At 42.8% G+C, this 23,284-nt stretch overlaps 1 protein-coding gene across 4 annotated transcripts in view; it reads left to right on the top strand.

Annotated features, from left to right (window-relative positions):
* Positions 1-20,214, top strand: part of ARID1B (AT-rich interaction domain 1B) — a 103,364-nt gene extending 83,150 nt beyond the window's left edge. For 2 of the 4 annotated variants that reach the window (XM_017892384.1, XM_017892386.1), the window contains 5 exons: positions 5,643-5,793; positions 8,275-8,371; positions 10,193-10,976; positions 13,331-13,461; positions 15,623-20,214. In XM_017892384.1, the coding sequence (XP_017747873.1) occupies positions 5,643-5,793; positions 8,275-8,371; positions 10,193-10,976; positions 13,331-13,461; positions 15,623-17,347 (2,888 nt within the window). In that variant the 3' untranslated portion in view covers positions 17,348-20,214. The remainder of the gene's footprint in view (positions 1-5,642; positions 5,794-8,274; positions 8,372-10,192; positions 10,977-13,330; positions 13,462-15,622) is intronic. The other 2 variants (XM_017892383.1, XM_017892385.1) reach the window with 1 other exon arrangement.
* Positions 20,215-23,284: the final 3,070 nt, after the last annotated feature.

The following is a 23,284-nucleotide window of genomic DNA, read 5'->3' on the forward strand; positions in this document are numbered from 1 at the left end:
TCCCTGTTTCTGGATACCTGCCACCTCCTCACACACACAGTTACATTCCTTATCTAGAAATTGGGAAAATAATAGGACCCACTTCCAAAGGCATGGTGAGGATTAAGTTCCTGCACACAGAGCTCAGACAGGAGTGGCTGGCAGCGGTGGTAAGTAAGCATGCGCTTCACGGCACCTGGCATGGTGTTGTGCTAGTGTGTGCTGGGCGCTAGCTCGTGGATTGTTAAATCAGAGTCGCTGCCCACCTTCAGGGAATCACAGACTCCCTGCCTTCTTAATTCCTGGGAGGAAGCAAAAAATAAGCACAAATAAGCAGTTAACGATTGTGGTTGGTGGAAGACAGGAAAGTGAAAGGAAGAAAGAATACAGGTAGCAGTGGCATTGGGTGGCGCCGTGGGAGAGAGGGAGGGCGATTTAGACTGGGTGGTCAGGAGGGAAGGGTCCTGAGAACCTGTCATGGGGATGGTGGCAGGAATGAGCTTGGTGTATGAGCAGGTGGTGGGTGTCCAGAGCACAGTGAGCATGGCCCCGGGGACAGGCTGAGGTCGTTGAGGCCAGCGGGGCCAGACCCTTTCGGTGTCCGTGGGCGTATTGATAAATCTGGATTTTTCACCAAGGTGAAAGATGTTATGCAGGGAAGTGATGTGAGTAGGTTTTTTTTGTAATAAATACATAAATAAGTAAATAACTGGCCGTCTCTGGAGAATGCACCGGAAAGAGGTAAGAGTAGCTTTGGGGAGATCACTGAGAGTCTAGGGGGAGCTGGCCAACTGGAGCTGGACACCAGCAGCACAGAGGGAACCCGCCGGCAGAGTGTACATCAGAGGTGCTCGCGGAGTGAATGCGGGCCCTGAGGGAGAAGCTAACCATAACTGAGCAAGTGAAGACATCATTCCCTGCAGTGCGGAGGATTGGGAAAGGACTGGGCTAGAGAGGGGAACCTGGAGACCGTCTGGGGTGTGTCCCCGTGGTAAGGCACGGAATGCATAGCTGGAGCTGAGCAGATGTTGGAGTCGGTATGATCTTGGAGTAGTAAGTGTAGAAATGGCATCTGCAGTGATGGGATTGATGAGATCCTTGCGAGAGAGTGCGGGAGTTTGTGACTGCCATCAGGAGACACCAGGTTGGCCCTTCCCTTGATGCCCGCCGACTCCCAAGGTTGAGGCAGCACTGAGGCTGTGGCTGTCTGAGTCACTGCCCTTCAGTTCTGCCTGTGGTCTACAAGCCACAAGTGGAGACTTGATACTTCGCTCTTGGGCATTCTTCCAAATGCTTTCAAGGCCGTGAAATTGAAGAATGATATGAATATTATTAGAAAAAAACATATAGAAGAAATAGTGAATAATATTTTTATGGAAGTACTTACTCTGAAATCCCTTAAATAATAGTACCTGTGTTGTGCTTAGATGTTGGGGTACATGAATTTCTTGATAATATTGTCTGAATGGAGAGAAGCATAAAGTACAAAGCCTTGGTTTTCATATGTATTATAGACCAATGAAAAAGAACAATGGAAAATCTTTAAAATTTGAATATAGGGCATATACCATTTATAAATGAAATTCATAGTATTTTGTGTATAATATGTCAGATAACACTCATAAAGCAAGATCATCTATGATTATTTTTCTTTCAGAAGTTTCAGGGCTGCTGATTCCAAGTGAGGATTTTGCAGAACATGCAGTAAATCCAGAAGCTTAGAATTTCAAAAGCTTTGTGAATGTTGGGGAGCTATTTTCTTAGTGGTATGAGATGCTACACAGAACATTTCGTTAGTGCTTTTGGTGGCTTTAGACTCTGAAAATATGACAACATGGAAAAAAATAATTAGTAGTATTTGGAATTTGGCCTCAAAATGTATTACAAACCATTCCCATATCCCACCGATACACCACATTAGACAACTGTAGATGTATTTCCCTTGTGTCCTTATGCCTAGAATTTTTCTTATTATAAAAATAAAGTGTGTTGGGGTAGAATGATTCTGGGATCACCTTGCTAGGCCCTAGGTAGATATATACGGATACTTCTCACCTTACAGTGGGGTTACATCAGAAGAAACCCATCCTAAATTGAAAATATTGGTAAGTTGAAAACACACTTTCACTTACAATATTTTTGATTTACAATGACTTGATCCAGATATAACCCCATCTTAAATTGAGGAGCATAATGAATGCCTGTTGCTTTCACACCATCATAAGGTTCAGCCATCCTACTTTGGTGACTGTCTGTGACGTTTTCATCAACCATGTAAATGATCCCCAGTGGCAAGTACAATCTCTAGTGTATTCAGTACCAAATAAAAGCAGATAAACAGAAAATCCACGGGAAACAGATTTTCTAAGAGTCTTACTCCTGTTCTGTATAGTTTTCCATTCTTCAGTTTGCCTTACTCTGTCAGTAAACTTAATGGTGCTGTGATTTTCTATTTAATGACTAACTTCAGTGGAAAACATACTCTTTGTCTCTGTTGCTGCTGCTGTCGGTGTTAACCTGTAGTATGGTAGCATGGTCAAAGAGTCTGATCTAATATTAGCCCTCAGTAGCCCTGAGGGACCTGGCCCTGCCTGTTCGCCAACCTGCCTTCCCTGCCTTCTTACTTCCTTACTTCACTGATTGAGGAATTGATTGATTACATATAAATGAACATCATTTTATATGTTTGACAGAATAGTATATATCAAATGTCTATTAATATCTGTACACATAGCTCTACTTGTTCTAATTGAATAGATACATCCTAATGCTCTAGTAATGGGTGAGTTGTGCCATAATCTTTTGCTATTATAAACAATGAAGCAGTGATTATTGAAGTACAGTTTTTTCACATTTGTAAGAATGTTTATGCAAAATAGATTCCTAGAAGTAGAACTGTTGAATCAAAGGATATTAACTTTTTTTACTGAATATCTGAGCTTTTACAGTATAACAAACTACCCCCAAATCTTAGTGACTTTAAAAACTGTAACACTTAATTATATCTCTCAGTTCTATGGTAGACTGGGTAGTTCTTCGCTGTGTGTGTCATGTTGTCAGCTAGGACATTGAGGTAGCCGCCATCATCTGGGAACCAGGCTGAGAGCTCTGCTGGGCTCTGATGTGTCTTGAGTGGCTGACATCATCCCCAGGCTCTACTGGGAACTCAGCTCGAGCTGTTGGCTGCAGCATCCTCCATGGGGCCTTTCCATGTAGTTTCTTAGATGCCCATAACATGGCAGATGGATTTCAAGAGGGAGCACTCCAAGAGGACAGGTCCCGGGAGCAAGCACTTAAAAACTTTTGCTTGCATCTCACTTGCTGGAGCCCTCTTAGGCAATGCTAATCACATGACCAAGCCCAAAGGCATCATGGGAGGGGTTTCCCAGGCTGCGAATGCTGGGAGATGCACTTCTTTAGGGGTTGCCAAAGCAGAGCCTCCCATAGCAGGTAAAGCAGGTATTGGCAAACTTTATACCAGTTTAATGTTCTCAACAAGAGCATGTGAGGGTGTGTGGGTTCTCACCCCCTTACTAAGAATGATCATTGTCCATCATTTTCACATTAGCCAATCAGATGGAAGGGAGAAAGCCTCGTTACTGTTTACCTTGGATTCATTCCATTATTAGTGAACTCACACATCTTTTCATATGTTGATTGACCATTTATTTTTCTTTTGTGAATGTTCATTTATGTGTTTGCCCATTTTTAATTTGGTGTTGCTTTTAAATTTCCTTGTGTATTAGAGAAAAGCTATTTAATTATGCCACGTGATTTCTGTCTATCTCTGTTATCACATCTACAAAATAGAAAGTAACTTCAAAACTGGTTCTACCACAGGATGATGTGAGATCAAATAGATAAAATAGGTGAAAGCACATTGCAAGGGAAAATACTTGATGCTGGCATTGGCCCCTCTCTACCAGCCTAACAAAATGTATCCGCTCACAAAATCTTAACCAGCTTTTGCTTCACATAATCATAGGATGGAGAAAGGTAGCAATACTGTATAGTGATGAAAATTTATATTAAAATGTTTAATTTGCCATCAGGCTAGTTTCTGAACTGAACCCAATTTCCTTCAGGCTCTGAGCTGATGCTGATTTGCATATACTACCTAATTGGCACTCCATCCTGTGTTAGAAATAGTTGTATTTCATCCCATCTTGAGCTATTCTTAACTCCCTAATAATTTTTTTAATCCTTATTTTGGAGTGAATCAGTGGCTGAATGTTAAGGTTTTTACTTTTTTTCTTACGGGAGAAGGGAACTAACTTTGTATACATATTTTATGTCCTCCTTACAACCATTTCATGGGATAATATTACTGGCCTCATTTTATAGACAAGAAAATAGGGGCCCGGTGATGACTCATGCCTGTAATTCCAGCACCTCAGGAGGCTGAGGCAGGCAGATCGCTTGAGCCCAGGAGTTCGAGGCTACAGTAAGCTACGATTTCACCACTGCAGCTGCACCATTGCACCTCTTATCACTAGGTGATGGAGCGAAACCCTGTCTCTAAAAAACATAATAAAAATGTTAAAAAAGAAATGAAATTAAACTCAGAGGTAACTTACCCAAGTAAGGAATGGATCTGGGCCTGTGTTAGTTTTCTATGTTGTTATATAACAAGTTACCACAAACTTAGCAGCTTAAAACAACATAAATGTATGATCCCACAGTGTCTGTGGGTCAGGAATCTGGCACAGTGTGACTGGACCTCTGCTCAGGGTCCCACAGGCTGAAATCAAGGTGTCTGCCAGGACTGTGAGCTCCTTGAAGGCTCAGGGTCCTCTTCCGAGTTTATTTAAGTTGTTGACAGAATTCAGTTCCTCGTGGTTGTGAGGCTACAGTCCCATTTTCTTGTTGACTATCCTCTGCCCACCTTTCCCAACACGTGATCCCCCTCCACAGCATGTCAGTTGCTTCTTCAAGGCCAGCAGGAAAGTATCTCTGACTTGCTTCCTCTCTAAGCTCTAGATCCAAAGTTAAAGGGCTACCTGGACAGTCTCCCTTCTGGTTAACTCGCAGTCGGCTGATTAGTAACTATAATCACATCTGTTAGGCCCCTTTTGCAATGTAACATAACATAATCATGGGAGTGATACCATGGTATTCACAGGTCCTACCCACACTGAAGGGGAGGTGCCCACCGGGCAGAGGGGGCTGGATCTTCGAGGCCATCTTAGATTTCTGCCCCCCTAGAGCACATCTTGGTTCCACACCTTAGGCTCTTTCAATAGTATTATGATCTACCATATTAAAAAAAAATACAGGCCAGGCGCAGTGGCTCACGCCTAAAATCCCAGCACTTTGAGAGGCTGAGGTGGATGGATCACCTGAGGTCAGGAGTTCAAGACCAGCCTGACCTACATGGTGAAACCCCATCTCTACTAAAAATACAAAAATTAGCCAGGTGCGATGGTGGGTGCCTGTCATCTCAGCTTCTCGGGAGACTGAGGCAGGAGAATCACCTGAACACAGGAAGCAGAGGTTGCAGTGAGCCAAGATCACACCACTGCACTTAGCCTGGGTGACAGAGTGAGACTCCATCTCAAAAAAAAAGAAAAAGTACAAAGACAATAGAGATTACTAGAAGGGATGGATGGGCCTTTGACTTTCAGAAATGCCTAAATGTATGCATTTTATTTAAAATATTGCAGTGCCTGGAAGCAGCGAGCCCTTTATGACGCAAGGACAAATGCCCAACAGCAGCATGCAGGACATGTACAACCAAAGTCCCTCCGGAGCAATGTCCAACCTGGGCATGGGGCAGCGCCAGCAGTTTCCCTATGGAGCCAGTTATGACCGAAGGTGAGTATTTTTTAAGATGGCGATAAGATGATTTACTAGAAACGGTGCTTTCCTCACACACACATTTCTGAGCTCTGGCAGCTGAGCCACTGGTGACAATATACAGTGTCCCCTTTCCTGTGAAAGTAAAGAGGCAATGGCTGCTGGTCACCAGGTGAGTGTCGGGTGACTGCCCTCAGTAGATGGCTATTCAGGACCAGGGAGAAGGACCTTGGCCTCGGTAGGAGTCTTCTTCCCCAAGTCAAGAGCCAGGGCCGCCACAAGCCACGCTGGCACCCAGCGCCAGCTCCCCGCTTCCTTCTGAGGGACTGCCAGCTGCACACTCCAGAAGAGGCTCACCTGGAGCTCCTGGATGCCTGGGCCTCCAGAGCACCAGCTCCCCTCCCTCCCTTCTTTCTGTCTGGGGAAAGGCCTATGCAGTGGTAGCCACACTGGGCTTTCAACATTCTGGAAAGGTCTTCCAGGCAGTGCTTTTCCCTGTGACTATTTTAAACAGAGGGACAATACTTTGCTCCTGAATAAACATTTCTAGAAAACCCACAGCACAGGCCTCACTGCAGCCTCTCTTAATCTTGAAATGACTTAAAATGGCAAGTTAAACTTGCAAGTTAAAATGGCAAGTTCAGCTGCAGGACTGATGATTCAGATTGATTTTCAATTAGGAGGAAAAGTTATTGAAATGGCTCTGAAAGGTAATCTGAAAACTGCTTCCTAAGATGATGGCATAGGGTAGGCTTCTTTTTGTGGAGAAAGTCCCTTGCCTGCGCCCTGACTTGAATACTCATTGTCAGAGAAACCCTTTCCCCTTGTTGATATGTTCTCTAACTCCTCATAAGAGACATGATTATAAGCAAGGTTTTCATGTAATATTTCAGATTTTTAAAGAAAAAAGATAGAGTCCTAATAGAAGGGCTTTTCCCTCCCTGGAGCCACAGTGGTGTGCCACAGGGTGGAGCTGGCTTTGGGATCGCTGCCTTCGGAAGCTGCATGTGCTGTTCTGCTGGGGACCAGCTGGGCCAGAGCCGCTCACGTTTCATCAGGCCACATGCTGGGGTCACAGGGACGGGCCGATCAGTGGGAAAGCTTCCTCAGTGTAATACAGAGGAGAAAAAGGTTGAAAAATCAGGCTTTACCAAATGAGGTTTCTTTGTGGTACTGTTTGTGAGCCTTGTTCTTGGGCGTCCATCCCATGTTTAAGAAGACACGGTGCTTTCTCCTAGGGACCTAGGAATTGACTCTTCTGATTCTTAACCTGGCCATAATGTGGCCAATATTTACTTGTGATACATTCGTTAATCAGTTAACTATAAGGTAATGTTTAGTGTGCTGAATCAAGGATTTTAGTTAGGTTTGTTTTGTTTTTGAGGGTCCAGGAAAAGCTACAGATGTTTTTTGAGGGGGTAGCTGGCAAGATTAGAAGAAGAACAATTATCTTGGCTCTACCACATTAAAGAGGGGTTTACCTCATTGTTAAGTTTTCTCTTCTGAAAAATGTTGCTTGTTATGCAACTTAAATTTTACCCATGTCAAATACATTTCTTTCCTCCTATCTCTGAGCTTCCTTCTTAGATATCAAAGTAGTTATCAGAAGTTCCCATGTCTGTTTCACATGTGATAATCTAAAATTCTTTTGTTTTATTATTCTCATTCCTTGATCAGCTTAGGAATATATTCAGTCCATTGTACCCTTTCTTACAAGATTTAGTATATTAACTTAAACCAATGTATTTTTCAAAGTTCCAAATCTATTGCCTTTTAAAACATGCTATTTTTTATGGTATTTATAATTTTTTAATATACTAGTAGTTGAAAAATGAATATATTATTCATTTCCATTTTAAGATGTAATAGGTGTGCGTTCAAATCATCCCTGTCATTCTTTTCTGTAGCCTTTTAGGGCATAGGACTGTGAAATTCTGAGAACTTGTATTTATACAATGATTAGCTAACATTGGAGTTAAATTTGAAGTATAGCTTTTAAGAATTAAACATTTTCCATTCATAATGAGAACGTGCAAAGTACAAACATTTTGATGTTCCGGTACTTCTAGGAACATTGCCTTTGAGTCTTCAGTTCTTCTGGTCGTTTCTTGCTTCCATTAATGCTTCACATCACAGCATTGTACGACACTTCCTAAGGTACACGTCAGTGGAGAGGCGGGGCTGCGGCCTCCAAGGCAGAGGCCAGAGGCTCTGACAAGTGCTTACAGGGTGCCTGCCTGCTCAACCGGTATTCCTCTGACACCTATTAGCCAACAGCCTGAACTAGGAGTTTGGCACTGTTCCCAAAATGGGTGTTCCCATCCCTGGTGCTAACAGTTGGCGTGCAGCTGCCTCTCAGAGGGCCTTTGTCGGAGGGGTGTGCGGGGAAAGCCACACAGAGCTGCTTGGGGGAGTCAGGGTTCCAGAAATGGATTGTTTATTTCTCTGTTTGCCTGAAGCTTTTTCTCAGTTGAGTTGTCTTTGAATGCCTCGTTCCAGGCATGAACCTTATGGGCAGCAGTATCCAGGCCAAGGCCCTCCCTCGGGACAGCCGCCGTATGGAGGGCACCAGCCCGGCCTGTACCCACAGCAGCCGGTGAGTTGGCAAGTGGGCATGGGGTGCTGTGTTTTCTGGTTCTCTCCTGGAGGCTAAAACTCAAACTTTTCTTACTTCTGAAGATTTTCAGATATCTAACAAAAATGATTAGTGTTTGTTGAGCATTCAGGATATAGTTAATGCTAGAAAGTACTCCTGGGATGTTGAAGTCAGCACATTAAAAATAACTCTTGATACATGGTTTCCTGAAACAAATATAACTTGTAACAAGAAGTTGAGTGTATTCATCCTTGTAAATAATAACAAGCCCGAGCTAGAGTGAGTATATTTTAAACATGTATCTATTGTGCATACTATTGTATCAGAAGCCATTTTAGAACAGAAATTCGTCAGTGCTTTAAGGAGAATGTGTAGAAAAACAACATAAAATATTATATACTAATAGTGAAAGTGAATCGGCTTTTTAAAAAATGAGATAAGATGCTAATGATACTTATTTTGAATAAGTGGGACAGGTTTTTGCTGGTTCACAGGTGACCATTGCAGCTCAGAGATGCTAAGTTATGCAAGATCTCTCCCTTACAGTGACCAGTGCTGTTGCAGAGAACCACCCTTCATGGTGTGGCTTTCCAGACATACAGGACTTTGCTATTTTTAAACAACTTTTCAGATCTGAGACCTCTTGCAAAAAATAAAAATTTTGAAAACTATGTATATGTTATATAATTATAATAAATAATTATAATGAAATCATCCTATTTAGGTATAACTAACGGTGATCGTATATTGTTGGTCGCGCTCCTCATTTAATTTTGCTGGGAGCACCTGTGAGGCACGAGTGGAATTGCCTTTTTTTTTTTTTTTTTTTTTTTGAGATGGAGTCTCGCTCTGGCGCAATCTTGGCTGTCTGTAACCTCTGCCTCCTGGGCTCAAGCGATTCTCATGCCTCCGCCTCCCAAGCAGCTGGGACTACAGGCGCCCACCACCATGCCTGGCTAATTTTTGTATTTTTAGTAGAGACGGGGTTTCACCATGTTGGCCAAGCTGGTCTCGAACCCCTGACCTCAGGTGATCCTCCTACCTCGGCTTCCCAAAGTGCTGGGATTACAGGCGTGAGTCACTGCGCCTGGCCAGTGAGTTGCATTTTTAAACCAACTGATCTTAAACAGTTTTCAAGTAAAGTGAAAAACATCAGCATCTCACTGCCTCCCATCAGAGTCCCGCCTACCCACTGCACTGGTCCTGGAGCATCCTGGAAGCAAGCTTAGTAGCAGGTGTGGTGCCAGCCCTGTCCTCAGTGCTGTGACCAGTGGGGCTTTGGGGGAGCCGCACCTGGCCAGGCTAGAAGTCGGGGCAGGAGCTGTGGGATGGATGTCGGGTGACCAGTCTGGAGAGCCGAGTCCTGTTTGGAGGCTTTTCCATAAAATGGGGCCCAAGAAACCCTTTTACCCCGAGACCCTTTCAGGCCAGCCCCTGGATGCTGGCTCTCCTGTGAGAGGGTCCTTCTGCCTCCTGCTGTGGTCCTAGTGCAGCTCCCAGCCCGGGCGCCATCTGCCTGTGTGGGAGTTTAATGCTGGCTGTCCCGGTGGCACAGCCTAAGGAGAGGAGGCTTTTTTTTGTTTTTTCCACAGAAAGTTTCAAACACGTGAAAACAAATTTTGGATGCCCTCTCCTGAGTGTGTGACATGGTGTATATAATACTGAAATATTGAACATAGATTGTTCTCAGTTGTTATAGGAGCTTCCCATATTCATTGTGAAATGAACATTCTAGCAGGTAATAACTATTTTGCATAATTTCCGTGTGTGATTATACCTGTAAGAGTACATCAGGATGATTTGTCTTTCTGCGAATTCCAGAATTACAAACGCCATATGGACGGCATGTACGGGCCTCCAGCCAAGCGCCACGAGGGCGACATGTACAACATGCAGTACAGCAGCCAGCAGCAGGAGATGTACAATCAGTACGGAGGCTCCTACTCGGGCCCGGACCGCAGGCCCATCCAGGGCCAGTACCCATATCCCTACAGCAGGGAGAGGATGCAGGGCCCGGGGCAGATCCAGACGCACGGAATCCCGCCTCAGATGATGGGCGGCCCGCTGCAGTCGTCCTCCAGCGAGGGACCTCAGCAGAATATGTGGGCAGCACGCAATGATATGCCTTATCCCTACCAGAACAGGCAGGGCCCTGGCGGCCCTGCACAGGCGCCCCCTTACCCAGGCATGAACCGCACGGACGATATGATGGTACCTGATCAGAGGATAAATCATGAGAGCCAGTGGCCTTCTCACGTCAGCCAGCGTCAGCCTTATATGTCGTCCTCAGCCTCCATGCAGCCCATCACGCGCCCGCCACAGCCGTCCTACCAGACGCCACCGTCACTGCCAAATCACATCTCCAGGGCGCCCAGCCCAGCATCCTTCCAGCGCTCCCTGGAGAACCGCATGTCTCCAAGCAAGTCTCCCTTTCTGCCCTCTATGAAGATGCAGAAGGTCATGCCCACGGTCCCCGCATCCCAGGTCACTGGGCCACCACCCCAACCACCCCCAATCAGAAGGGAGATCACCTTTCCTCCTGGCTCAGTGGAAGCATCACAGCCAGTCTTGAAACAAAGGCGAAAGATCACCTCCAAAGATATCGGTAAGAGTTCCGAGGCTTTCATTCCGAAATGAACTCCAGCTGCAGTGTAGAACTTTCATTTTAGTATGGATACTGTTCCTGTTCATCTGAAAGGGATGAAAAAATTATGACTAGAAATTATCAAGATGCATTTTTATATAGGAGTAATAGTTGGAGGCTGCCAATCTGAATTAAGAAATAGTGCCAGAAAAGATTTGTGAAATAAAGTGGTAGTTTTACACGTGAGTGTTATTTGTGTTCAAGACCAGAGCTTCAAGTAAGAGATCAGGGAATCCTCAGTGATTATATACTCTATTTTGGGCTTAAAGATTTGGACTTAACCAAGCCACTTAATCACTACAATACGTGATAACAGACTCCCCCGTGAGGCTAATGAAATGCTAAAGGTGACCTGAGAAAATCTGAAGGCAAGCCACTCTGTAATTTAGTGACAACATACAGTGAATTTCCATGGGAAAAAGTTAAAGCCTGCCTGTAATATGTAGATTGATAGATGGTATGACATATAGAACATGCTATGCTGTGATACATAGAACTGATATCATCCAACGCACTGGTAGACTTGGGCCAAGAACCGTGTCAATTGAATGCTGATGTTACTTGTTTATCCTCTGTGGGATGTTCTGAATACTAATCAGAGGTCTGGACTATCTGGGAGTACACACAGGGTTTCTGCACTATTTTTGAAGTACTTTTAACACAGGAAGAAAGATAATAGGTCTGAGTTATATTGGGAAAAATTACTCAAAAAAACTCAAGAACAAATTGACTTAAAATCTTTTGCAGTGATTAGAAAATTAAAGATATTAATAATTTGAAAGAAGTCAATCACTGGACGTTAAGGAGATGTAGATTGAGAGACCAGGGCAGGAGAATCACTTGAGCTCAGGAATTCGAGACCACCCTTGGGCAACCTAGTAAAACTTTGTCTCTATTAAAAAGAAAAAAATTAGCCAAAAGTGGGATCCATTTCTGTAGTCCCGGCTATTCAGGAGGCAGAGGTAGGAGGATCACCTGAGCCCAGGAGATCAAGGCTTTGGTGAGCAGTGATTGTGCCACTGTATACACACACACACACACACACATATATATTCCTTTATATATATATCCCTTTATATGTACATATATCTATCCCTTTATATATAATGTGTATCTGTATCTCTATATATGTGTGTGTGTGTGTGTGTGTGTGTGTGTGTGTGTGTGTATATATGGGGTTGCAGAGGGAGAGAAGGAGACATAGACACTGAGCACCATTTTATACATAGAAATATATATATACACACACATATATTGTGTGTTTAAATAAATATATCTAAATTTTTAAAAAATCTCCCAGTGCAGGTTATATAGCATTTGTCTTCAACCTAGGGAAATTTATATTTTATTTTTTTAAAGTAATTTTGATTTTTTTATTGTAAAAATAATATGTAGCTGTCTTAGAAAATTTTAAAGCAGATGCAATTAAAATAAAAGTAGAAAAGCCACAGTGTCCTCCTGCACGTCCGATGATTCTTGGCACCTGGAGAATGCCCCCAGCCTCCGGACGGCTCCAAGGGTCTGGCTGAGCTGGGTCTCTGCCCTCTTGGGCTGGTGCCCTGCACTGCTGCCACAACTCCTGCGAAATTCCGATGCCTGTTGAGTCTGTTCGCACAGCCCCATCTCATGGCAAATCTTCCAAACTTTCTACCTGATCATTTTATTTTCTTTAGTAGCAGGAATAGGGAAAACAACAAATTACTTCCCATTCTTTGGCTCCGACCATACTCCTGAGAAATCTGAGCCATCAAAGTGCTGATATTTGTCACAGCATGTTCCGAGGCAGGAGCGTAGGACTAGAGGAAAGCAGCCTGAGAAGCCAAGGCCGTGTGTCTGAGGAGGCTGTTTTGGAGTTAAAATTTGCTTCCATGTCCTGCATACTTGGCGGCCTTCCAGGACGCCACCTCAAGACACTTGCGAGTGGCAAAGGCAAAAGAAGACAAATACCACTTTTGGGTTTGACTCATTTATTAAAAGCTCTGATACCACATTGCAGACTCTGTAGGGTGGCTGAAAGAAATAACCCGGCCATGAGAAAGGGCCATCTGTGCTCAACCACTCCACCTCTAGAAGCACTTTCGGCTCCTACGTGACCAACAAAGCGAGAAGATCTTAAACCACAAAAGTTTCTCACTGCAGCTTATGGCCTCCATTTAAAATCCGAAATGATCACGCTTAACTGTCCCTGAGAGCATTTGTTTAAAGTCAATATTTAACTTAACACTCCACTTATTTTTTTTTATTCTTTTGTTAACTTTCGTTCTTTCATGCATAGAGTCAACATTCATGATACCCTTGTTCTTTCCCATCTTCAGTTACTCCAGAGGCATGGCGTGTGATGATGTCCCTTAAATCAGGTCTTTTGGCTGAAAGTACGTGGGCTTTGGACACTATTAATATTCTTCTGTATGATGACAGCACTGTTGCTACTTTCAATCTCTCCCAGGTAAGCCAGCATAGTCCAGCTAACAACCAAATTAGGATAGGAGAGCATCGGGCCGTGCACACTTGTGCTTGAACTAATGCCTAAATTGATTAGCACTAGGCGTCCAACACTGTTAATCACTGCAGTTGGTATCAGCCAGCCTTAATCAATGTAGAGTTATCTGGGATAATATTCATTGTAGTCTTTAGCGTGTGTACACACACACCTCTATTTCTTACAAGAGAACAGTGACTGTGTGTATGTGTATATGGGATAGATGACAGTAGTAACATTAAATTGTTTAGCATGAATATTAACAGGCCAATGGGAAGTAATCAAAATATCACATTAAGTTGTGACTGGAGTCAGCATTGGAAACACAATTGCTTGCAATGGGACATTACCCTACTTTCCAGGAGGACTTGACATCTTTCTTTTCATTAAAAAGATATTCAAGATTAGAAATTTTATATTCTATACATTTATAGAATGTATAAATATATATAGAAGGACAGAGAACAGTTTAATGAACCCCCATGTACCTCTCAGTCAGCTAAAATAGTTATGAACAAATGGCTAAACTTATTTCTTAGTCTGTGCTCTCCCATTTCTGCCTTTTTCCAGGTTATTTTGAAGCAGTCATGTAAAAGCCTACTCCTATTAATGAGCTTAAACCCCTCCTTTGTTCAGAGTTAGGCTTCAGGTAGCTTCCAGCATAATAGCTAGAAGAGACGAGCACTGAAGGTCGGGAAAAATGCCCAAGAGTCCACTGGACTATAGACTTTTAAAGAAATATTTAGAGATAAAAAATGGAAAAAGGTCATTTTCCCTACAGTATACAAACAACTCTCTACTTTCAGTGCAAAAACTAAAACACTTAATTTCCTTGCTTCTATGGAAATAAGGCCAGAATCTTCTACTTCTTTCTTCTCTCATTTAAGCCCTCATTATCAGCCTAGAAAGGCAATTTTTCAATTGCTAGAAAGTTTATTAATAAGGTCATAAACATTGTACGAGTTCTGTGTTAACAGAAAATAAGTATTTAAAAACTGTGTACTGCATTTGCTGGAGTGAAACGCGCTTTCACCCTTACGTTAGGTGAACCGTTGTTGATCACATATTTTCATAACCCGAATTGCTCTATTAACTTTCCCTTCTCCCCGGGAAAAAAAAGGGGAAATGCCCTTGGAACATTGTGCCTTCAGCACGTTAAAAGCCATTCTTTCTAGTTGGTGCTAGGGGCTTCCCCGGACTTCTTAAAAATGTTTCCAACTCTACTTTCAAGACACTGACAGTAGGATATGAAGGTATAGCTGATTTCCAACATCTACCGGGAAAGAATCCTTTTGTTACTTACTCTTTAGAGTTCCTAAACGTGGTGGGGGTGTTGGGAGAGAGGGCAGTTGCTAATCATGAAGTGTATTGGTTTTTTCTTGATATAAACATTTGCTTAAAGGAAACCGAATTTGTTCTCGTAGTCAGTGGTTCTCTCATAGTTTTTTTTGTCTTTCAGCTAGAGTCATAAATAACTGAAATGTAAAATTGCATTTTATGAAACATTCTAATTTATTTATCAGAGGCTAAATTGATTTGTTTTTAATTTTCAGTGTTCATGAGCTACCACATTGCTGAAATTACCTCCTCCAAAAGATATATAGAGAACATAAATTAGGGTAACCTATGGTACCTGAGACAAAAATAACCATAAAATCCTAAGAAAAACAACCATAAAAATCCCGGCAAGCAAGTCTCAGATAAATAATAGAAGAGAACAGAGTCACTTTGGGCAAAAGAGTCTATAAAATCCATGTTCTAACTCTTCTAATAATGAGTACATTGTCTCTAAATCAGGAACAGAAAGGTAAAGAACAGCAAGGTGCTCCCTCAGTGCTAATATTAGAAATATGAGAATAAAAAGAAAGTTTTTGTGTAGATAGTCTAAGCAAGGAAGCAGCAAATAAGAAATATGCTAAATGTCGGTGTAGTTTATACTGTGAAATTCAGGAAATTCGCTGTACCTGAAAGGTAGTTTATCTTTCATGGTCCAGCCAAAAAGGAAGACAAACGTGTGACGATTATGAAAAGGTATTGACGGGTCTCAGAATCTTTACCCTCCTTGATGATATTTGATGTCATGACATTGTACCTGTTCTTTCTTTCTTCTCCTCCTCCTCCTCTCCAGTTGTCTGGATTTCTGGAACTTTTAGTCGAGTACTTTAGAAAATGCCTGATTGACATTTTTGGAATTCTTATGGAATATGAAGTGGGAGACCCCAGCCAAAAAGCACTTGATCACAACGCAGCAAGGAAGGACGACAGCCAGTCCTTGGCGGACGATTCTGGGAAAGAGGAGGAAGATGCTGAATGTATTGATGACGACGAGGAGGACGAGGAGGACGAGGAGGACGACAGCGAGAAGACAGAAAGCGATGAAAAGAGCAGCATCGCTCTGACCGCCCCGGATGCCGCTGCAGACCCAAAGGAGAAGCCCAAGCAAGCCAGTAAGTTCGACAAGCTGCCAATAAAGATAGTCAAAAAGAACAACCTGTTTGTTGTTGACCGATCTGACAAGTTGGGGCGTGTGCAGGAGTTCAACAGTGGCCTTCTGCACTGGCAGCTCGGCGGGGGCGACACCACCGAGCACATTCAGACTCACTTTGAGAGCAAGATGGAAATTCCTCCTCGCAGGCGCCCACCTCCCCCCTTAGGCTCCGCGGGGAGAAAGAAAGAGCAAGAAGGCAAAGGAGACTCTGAAGAGCAGCAAGAGAAAAGCATCATAGCAACCATCGATGACGTCCTCTCTGCTCGGCCAGGGGCACTGCCCGAAGACGCAAACCCTGGGCCCCAGACGGAAAGCAGTAAGTTTCCCTTTGGTATCCAGCAAGCCAAAAGTCACCGGAACATCAAGCTGCTGGAGGACGAGCCCAGGAGCCGAGACGAGACTCCTCTGTGCACCATTGCACACTGGCAGGACTCGCTGGCTAAGCGATGCATCTGTGTGTCCAATATTGTCCGTAGCTTGTCGTTCGTGCCTGGCAATGATGCCGAAATGTCCAAACATCCAGGCTTGGTGCTGATCCTGGGGAAGCTGATTCTTCTTCACCACGAGCATCCAGAGAGAAAGCGAGCACCACAGACCTACGAGAAAGATGAGGATGAGGACAAGGGGGTGGCCTGCAGCAAAGATGAGTGGTGGTGGGACTGCCTCGAGGTCTTGAGGGATAACACGTTGGTCACGTTGGCCAACATTTCCGGGCAGCTAGACTTGTCTGCTTACACGGAAAGCATCTGCTTGCCAATTTTGGATGGCTTGCTGCACTGGATGGTGTGCCCGTCTGCAGAGGCACAAGATCCCTTTCCAACTGTGGGACCCAACTCGGTCCTGTCGCCTCAGAGACTTGTGCTGGAGACCCTCTGTAAACTCAGTATCCAGGACAATAATGTGGACCTGATCTTGGCCACTCCTCCATTTAGTCGTCAGGAGAAATTCTATGCTACATTAGTTAGGTACGTTGGGGATCGCAAAAACCCAGTCTGTCGAGAAATGTCCATGGCGCTTTTATCGAACCTTGCCCAAGGGGACGCGCTAGCAGCAAGGGCCATAGCTGTGCAGAAAGGAAGCATTGGAAACTTGATAAGCTTCCTAGAGGATGGGGTCACGATGGCCCAGTACCAGCAGAGCCAGCACAACCTCATGCACATGCAGCCCCCGCCCCTGGAACCACCTAGCGTGGACATGATGTGCAGGGCGGCCAAGGCTTTGCTAGCCATGGCCAGGGTGGACGAAAACCGCTCAGAATTCCTTTTGCACGAGGGCCGGTTGCTGGATATCTCGATATCAGCTGTCCTGAACTCTCTGGTTGCATCTGTCATCTGTGATGTACTGTTTCAGATTGGGCAGTTATGACATAAGTGAGAAGGCAAGCATGTGTGAGTGAAGATTAGAGGGTCACATATAACTGGCTGTTTTCTGTTCTTGTTTATCCAGCGTAGGAAGAAGGAAAAGAAAATCTTTGCTCCTCTGCCCCATTCACTATTTACCAATTGGGAATTAAATAATTAATTTGAACAGTTACGAAATTAATATTTGCTGTCTGTGTGTATAAGTACATCCTTTGGGGTTTTTTTTTTTTTTTTCTTTTTTTTAACCAAAGTTGCTGTCTAGTGCATTCAAAGGTCACTTTTGGTTTTCACAGATCTTTTAATGTTCTTTTCCATGTTGTATTGCATTTTGGGGAAGCAAATTGACTTTAAAGAAAAAAGTTGTGGCAAAAGATGCTAAGATGCAAAATTTCACCACACTGAGTCAAAAAGGTGAAAAATTATCCATTTCCTATGCGTTTTACTCCTCAGAGAATGAAAAAAAAACTGCATCCCATCACCCAAAGTTCTGTGCAATAGAAATTTCTACAGATACAGGTATAGGGGCTCAAGGAGGTATGTCAGTCAGTAGTCAAAACTATGAAATGATACTGGTTTCTCCACAGGAAAATGGTTCCATTAGGCTGGGAGCAAAAACAATGTTTTTTTAAAATTGAAAATACATACCTGACAACGATCCGGAAACTGCTCCTCACCACTCCCGTCATGCCTGCTGTCGGCGTTTGACCTTCCACATGACAGTTCTTCACAATTCCTTTAATCATTTTTTAAATATTTTTTTTACTGCCTATGGGCTGTGATGTATATAGAAGTTGTACATTAAACATACCCTCATTTTTTTCTTTTCTTTTCTTTTTTTTTTTTTTTTTTTTTTTTAGTACAAACTTTTAGTTTTCTTTTTCTGGATTGTGGTACCTACGAGTGACTTGGTAGGATTTATAATATTTTTTAATTTTTATTTTATATATTTTTTTCATTTAGGGCCATAATCTCCAAAAAAAGAAAGAAAAATACAAAAAAACAAAAAAAAAAAACAAAAAAACCAAAAAAGAGGTATGTACAAGTTTCTGTAGTATAAATATGCTGATTTCCGAGAGCAACTGAATCACTGAGCTTTTTCATGAATCAGGTGTGAAATGTTGTAATATGGAATTGATTTAGAAATGTTACCAGTCAGCAAATGAGAAAATGAAAAAAATCCAACTAAAGGAAGAACACTTCAAAGACTTTTTCAGTGGACGAGATCACCTTTGTATTTCAGATAATGTAGTTTAAAAAAAAAAAAAAAACTTGATGTAAATTCCTCCTTTTCCTCTGGCTTAATGAATATCATTTATTCAGTATAAAATCTTTATATGTTCCACATGTTAAGAATAAATGTACATTAAATCTTGTTAAGCACTGTGATGGGTGTTCTTGAATACTGTTCTAGTTTCCTTAAAGTGGTTTCCTAGTAATCAAGTTATTTACAAGAAATAGGGGAATGCAGCAGTGTATTCACATAATAAAACCCTACATTTGGAAGAGACCTTTAGGGGTTACCTACTTTAGAGTGGGGAGCAACAGTTTGATTTTCACAAATTACTTAGCTAATTAGTCTTTCTTTGAAGCAATTAACTTAGTCTAACGACATTGAGGTATGATCATTTCCAGTATTTACGGGAGGTGGCTGCCGACCCACTTGAGGTGAGATCTCAGAAGCTTAACTGGCCTGAAAATGTTAACATTCTGCCTTTTACTAACTCCATCTTAGTTTAATCAAAGTTCAATCGATTCCTTGTTTCTTCTGTGTGCCTCAAAGTTATTTTACATTTAGTTTACTCCACCGTGTATAATATTTATACTGTGCAATGTTAAAAAGAATCTGTTATATTGTATGTGGTGTACATAGTGCAAAGTGATTATTTCTATTTCAGGGCATATTATGGTTCTCATATTCCTTCCTACCTGGTGCACAGTAGCTTTTTAATACTAGTCACTTCTAATTTAAACTTTCTCTTCCTGGGTCATTGACTGTTACTGTGTAATAATCAATTTCTTTGAAACTGCTGCATAATTATGCTGTTAGTGGACCTCTACCTCTTCTCATCCCTCTTCCAATCACAGTATACTCAGAATACCCAGCCCCTCGCATACATTGTGTCTGTTCACATTACTCACAGTAATAGATGGAAGAGTTAGACAGGAACATGCAGTTACAGTCATTGTGAGACGTGACTCTCCAGTGTCACGAGGAAAAAAATCATCTTTTCTGCAAGCAGTCTCTCATCTGTCAACTCCCACATTACTGAGTCAAACAGTCTCCTTACATAACAATGCAACCATATATATGTTGAATTAAAGACCCATTTATAATTCTACTTTAAATACATCTGCTTGCTAAGAACAGATTTTAGTGCTCCGAGCTTCAAATATGGAGATTTGTAAGAGGGAATTCAATATTATTCTAATTTCTCTCTTACAGAGTACAAATAAAAGGTGTATACAAACTCTGAACATATCCAGTATCCCAATTCCTTTGTCAATCAAAAGAGTAAAATAATTAACAAAAGACTGTTGTTATGGTTTGCATTGTAACCTATAGGCAACAAGTTTTTCTATCCTGATGTGCAACATAGTCTCTAGACTAATCCAGGAAGACTTTAGCCTCCTTTCCATATTCTCACCCCTGAATCAAGATTTACAGAAGCCCATGAAGAATTTGCAGCCTGCTTGAGATCATCTTGCCTATAAACTGAGTTATTGCTTTGTCCTAAAAATTAGTCGGTTTTTTTTTACTGTGAGGCTTTTCAGAAATTTACAGGATGCCCAGACTTTAAATGTGTACCAAAAAAAAGATAAAAAAATAAAGGTGCAAAGAAAGTTTAGTATTTTGGAATGGTGCTATAAAGTGGAATCTGTTGGTATTTGAGTGGATTTTTTTAATGTCACATAAGAGATACTGGGTGGCGTCTGCTCAGCAATACCTATTCACAGTGTTTTGTTCGAGGAGAATGATATAGAAGCATGTTTTACTGATGAAGGTGGCCTGTTCAAAGACTAGTTAAGCTGTTTTTTCAGAGTTTATAATGAAGAATGATTTTTTTAAGGGCATGTGGGCAGTCTTATACAATGTAAGCTATTAACTACCTCCTTTATGAAAAGAAGCCAGCCTTTGCCCTGAAGTCCATCCATTTAAAACTGTTGGAAATTTTTCATTTCCTATCAAACCACATGTACCTGTTCCCGTGTCTGTTCACCTTTGAGGAAGCAAAGGAAGTATTATAAATGAGCCACAAATGGACAGTCCAAACAGTCCTTTTCTTCTTGCTGAGTGTTGGTTCACTTCTTTATCTCAAGGGCCGTGGCCCAGCTGCCCAAAGCCCTGCTCAGCACCAGCCTAGGAGAACTTGGAAATAAACTTCATGGTCAGGCAAGATTGTTAAAAACTCTGATGAATACACTTGGTAGCAGCATTTAATCTGCTAACAGGCACCATTACTCATGAATTTAACAGAGATGTATTAGCACATGCTATGTGCCTGGCTCTGTTCTAGGCTCTGAGGAGTCCTCAATAAACAATGACCCTGTTTCAATTATGTTCTTAGTCGTTCATGTCAGACAATTACAGAAATAAACTAGTCTTCCAAATACAGTGTTTTACATTGAAAATACTCAGAACGGTCCATGTTTATGCATTGAACACTTTTTTTATTTTTTCAAAGATAGGGTTTTTAGCTCTGTCACCCAGACTGGAGTGCAGTGGCATGATCATAGCTCACTGCAGCCTTTAAATCATAGGTTCAAGTGATCCTCCCACCTCAGCTTCCCAAGTAACTGGGATTCCGGGCATGTGCCACCATGCCCAGCTATTAATTTTTAAGAACTTTTTGTAGAGATGGGGTCTTGCTATGTTGCCCCAGCTGGTCTAGATCTCCTGGCCTTAGGCAGTCCTTCCACCTCTGCTTCCCAAACCTCTGGGATTACAGATATGAGCCACCATGCCTGGCTGAAAACACTCATTTTTGTTAAGAAATAAAGTAAGACACTGGCTGTTGAGAATAAGGGGATGTGATGAGATGAGCTCTGGACTGAAAATCAAAAACACTTAAAAGGTGAAGTCTCATCTGGGATGTGGCCTGTAGGCTCCCAACTGTGCTCTGCAGATGTCCGAGGCCCTCCCATTTCAGAGCTGCTCCTGCAGAGCATGCGGTTCCTGGCCTGCCCAGGCTCCCGCCAGCGCGCTGGTGAGTCCTGACGTGGAAGGAGAAAGCAGCAGTGGCTTGGTACCCGGTGCTCTCAGCCTACACCATCAGCCCTTAGAAATGCAGGAACTGACTGCACCTGTGCAAATACCGTAGTCAAGGCCTCCTGATCCCAAGCCTCACGCTGTCAGGTGCACCCACCTGCATCTCTGGGCACTGTGCTAGCGCTTCTACCCTTGGTTTCTGGTCCTGGTTTGGAGGATCCATGTCATGTCATCCTCTAAAATGCCAAAGTCAAAGTGCTGAGTTAATTGACTTTGAGATTTAAAATGATGAAACCCTAAGGGGGAAGTTGGTGGGGCTGGAGGCAGAAGGGGCAGCCGCCAAGTGTGTCCTAAACATGAGACTCATTTGTCTTCCTGAATCTGATTTCAGGGACTTGAAGCTTTACCCCAGCTTTTTCCAAAGTGTGTTCTAAGAAGAGAGCCCCAAAAAATCTCCTTACATACTCTCTTGGCAATCCATAGTCCATATTACCATATTAAAGATAGAAATCCTGCAGAAGAGACACCTGTTTAATCCGGGCATTTCCCAACGTAATTAACCTTGAAATTTAAAAAAAAAAAAAAAAATCCTAAAAACACGCTGCAGGGCTTTGGGAAACAATTTTATCCACCAGTGGTCATGCCTGGCATTGCCCCGGACTGAATGCTCCTTGCATTCTTACTCCTAAAACCAAAATTAAGATGTCCTCATGGGAGAAGAGAGCATGGAATCTTCTCTTGCTATCTCCATGGCCTTGAGCCAGGTACTTAAATTATTTGAACCTCAGATTCCTTATCTGTAATATGGGCCTGACACCCATCTCATGGGATTGGTAAGGATTAAATGAGATGATGTATACAAAGGCCTCGTCACATAAGTGATCAGTGTATATTGACCCCAAACATCCATCCATACATACACATACACTTTTCCTTTGGCTGTTGTCCTAAAATGTGTTTCACACAAAGTCCAAGAAAATAGCTTCCCATTTTCATAAATACATTGGCACTAAATACAGGCCTTCAATGGACTAAGCCGTTGTACTATAAAACATCCCTATGTCCACCTGACCGCTACATCCCACCACCCTCACACCCTTGAATCTGTCTGGTCTTTTAAGGGCTACAGTTGGCGGCCACTGCCCTCCCCAGCCCGGCCTGCCCTGCTTGGGTTCTGCAAAACCCCCAGTGGGTTTGGCCTCCAGTTCACTCCTCAGATCCCCGCATCTTTCTGATTGAGGATCCCATTCTGTTGTACTCATATTGAAAATCGCCCGGCATCTCGCCAAGACCAGCTTGATTCTGCATAATTTCTGTACCGAATGTCAGTTTTGGGTGTCCAGCACCCTGCAGTGGTGGAAGATCCCACCTTTTTTGCAGACCTGGGGGAAGCAAATCTCTGGACTACACTCACACAGTAAATTTGCTCTGCCCTACCCTGCCCTAACATAAAAAAGTGGCTTGTAACACCTTTCAAAGGTCAGATGTGGCAGATGGCCAACCACAATGTTTTATTTGATACTCCTTTTCATCTGACACACAGCAGAGAGCGCTCCTCTAAAGAAAGGGCGCTATGGTCTTCATGCGTAGCTGGAGATAGGCCGCAGCGCTGTGGGCTGGAGAAGTGAGATTCACAATACTCTTCCCTTCCCAGTAGGCTTAAGGTCAGGTGAATCAATGAAGCTTGAGCTTTGATCTGCATAAGTTTGGTATTTAGCTGGCCCGGGATTTGTA

Source organism: Rhinopithecus bieti, unplaced genomic scaffold, assembly GCF_001698545.2.
Source record: "Rhinopithecus bieti isolate Rb0 unplaced genomic scaffold, ASM169854v2 scaffold_20098, whole genome shotgun sequence".
NCBI classification, from domain to species: Eukaryota; Metazoa; Chordata; class Mammalia; order Primates; family Cercopithecidae; genus Rhinopithecus; species Rhinopithecus bieti.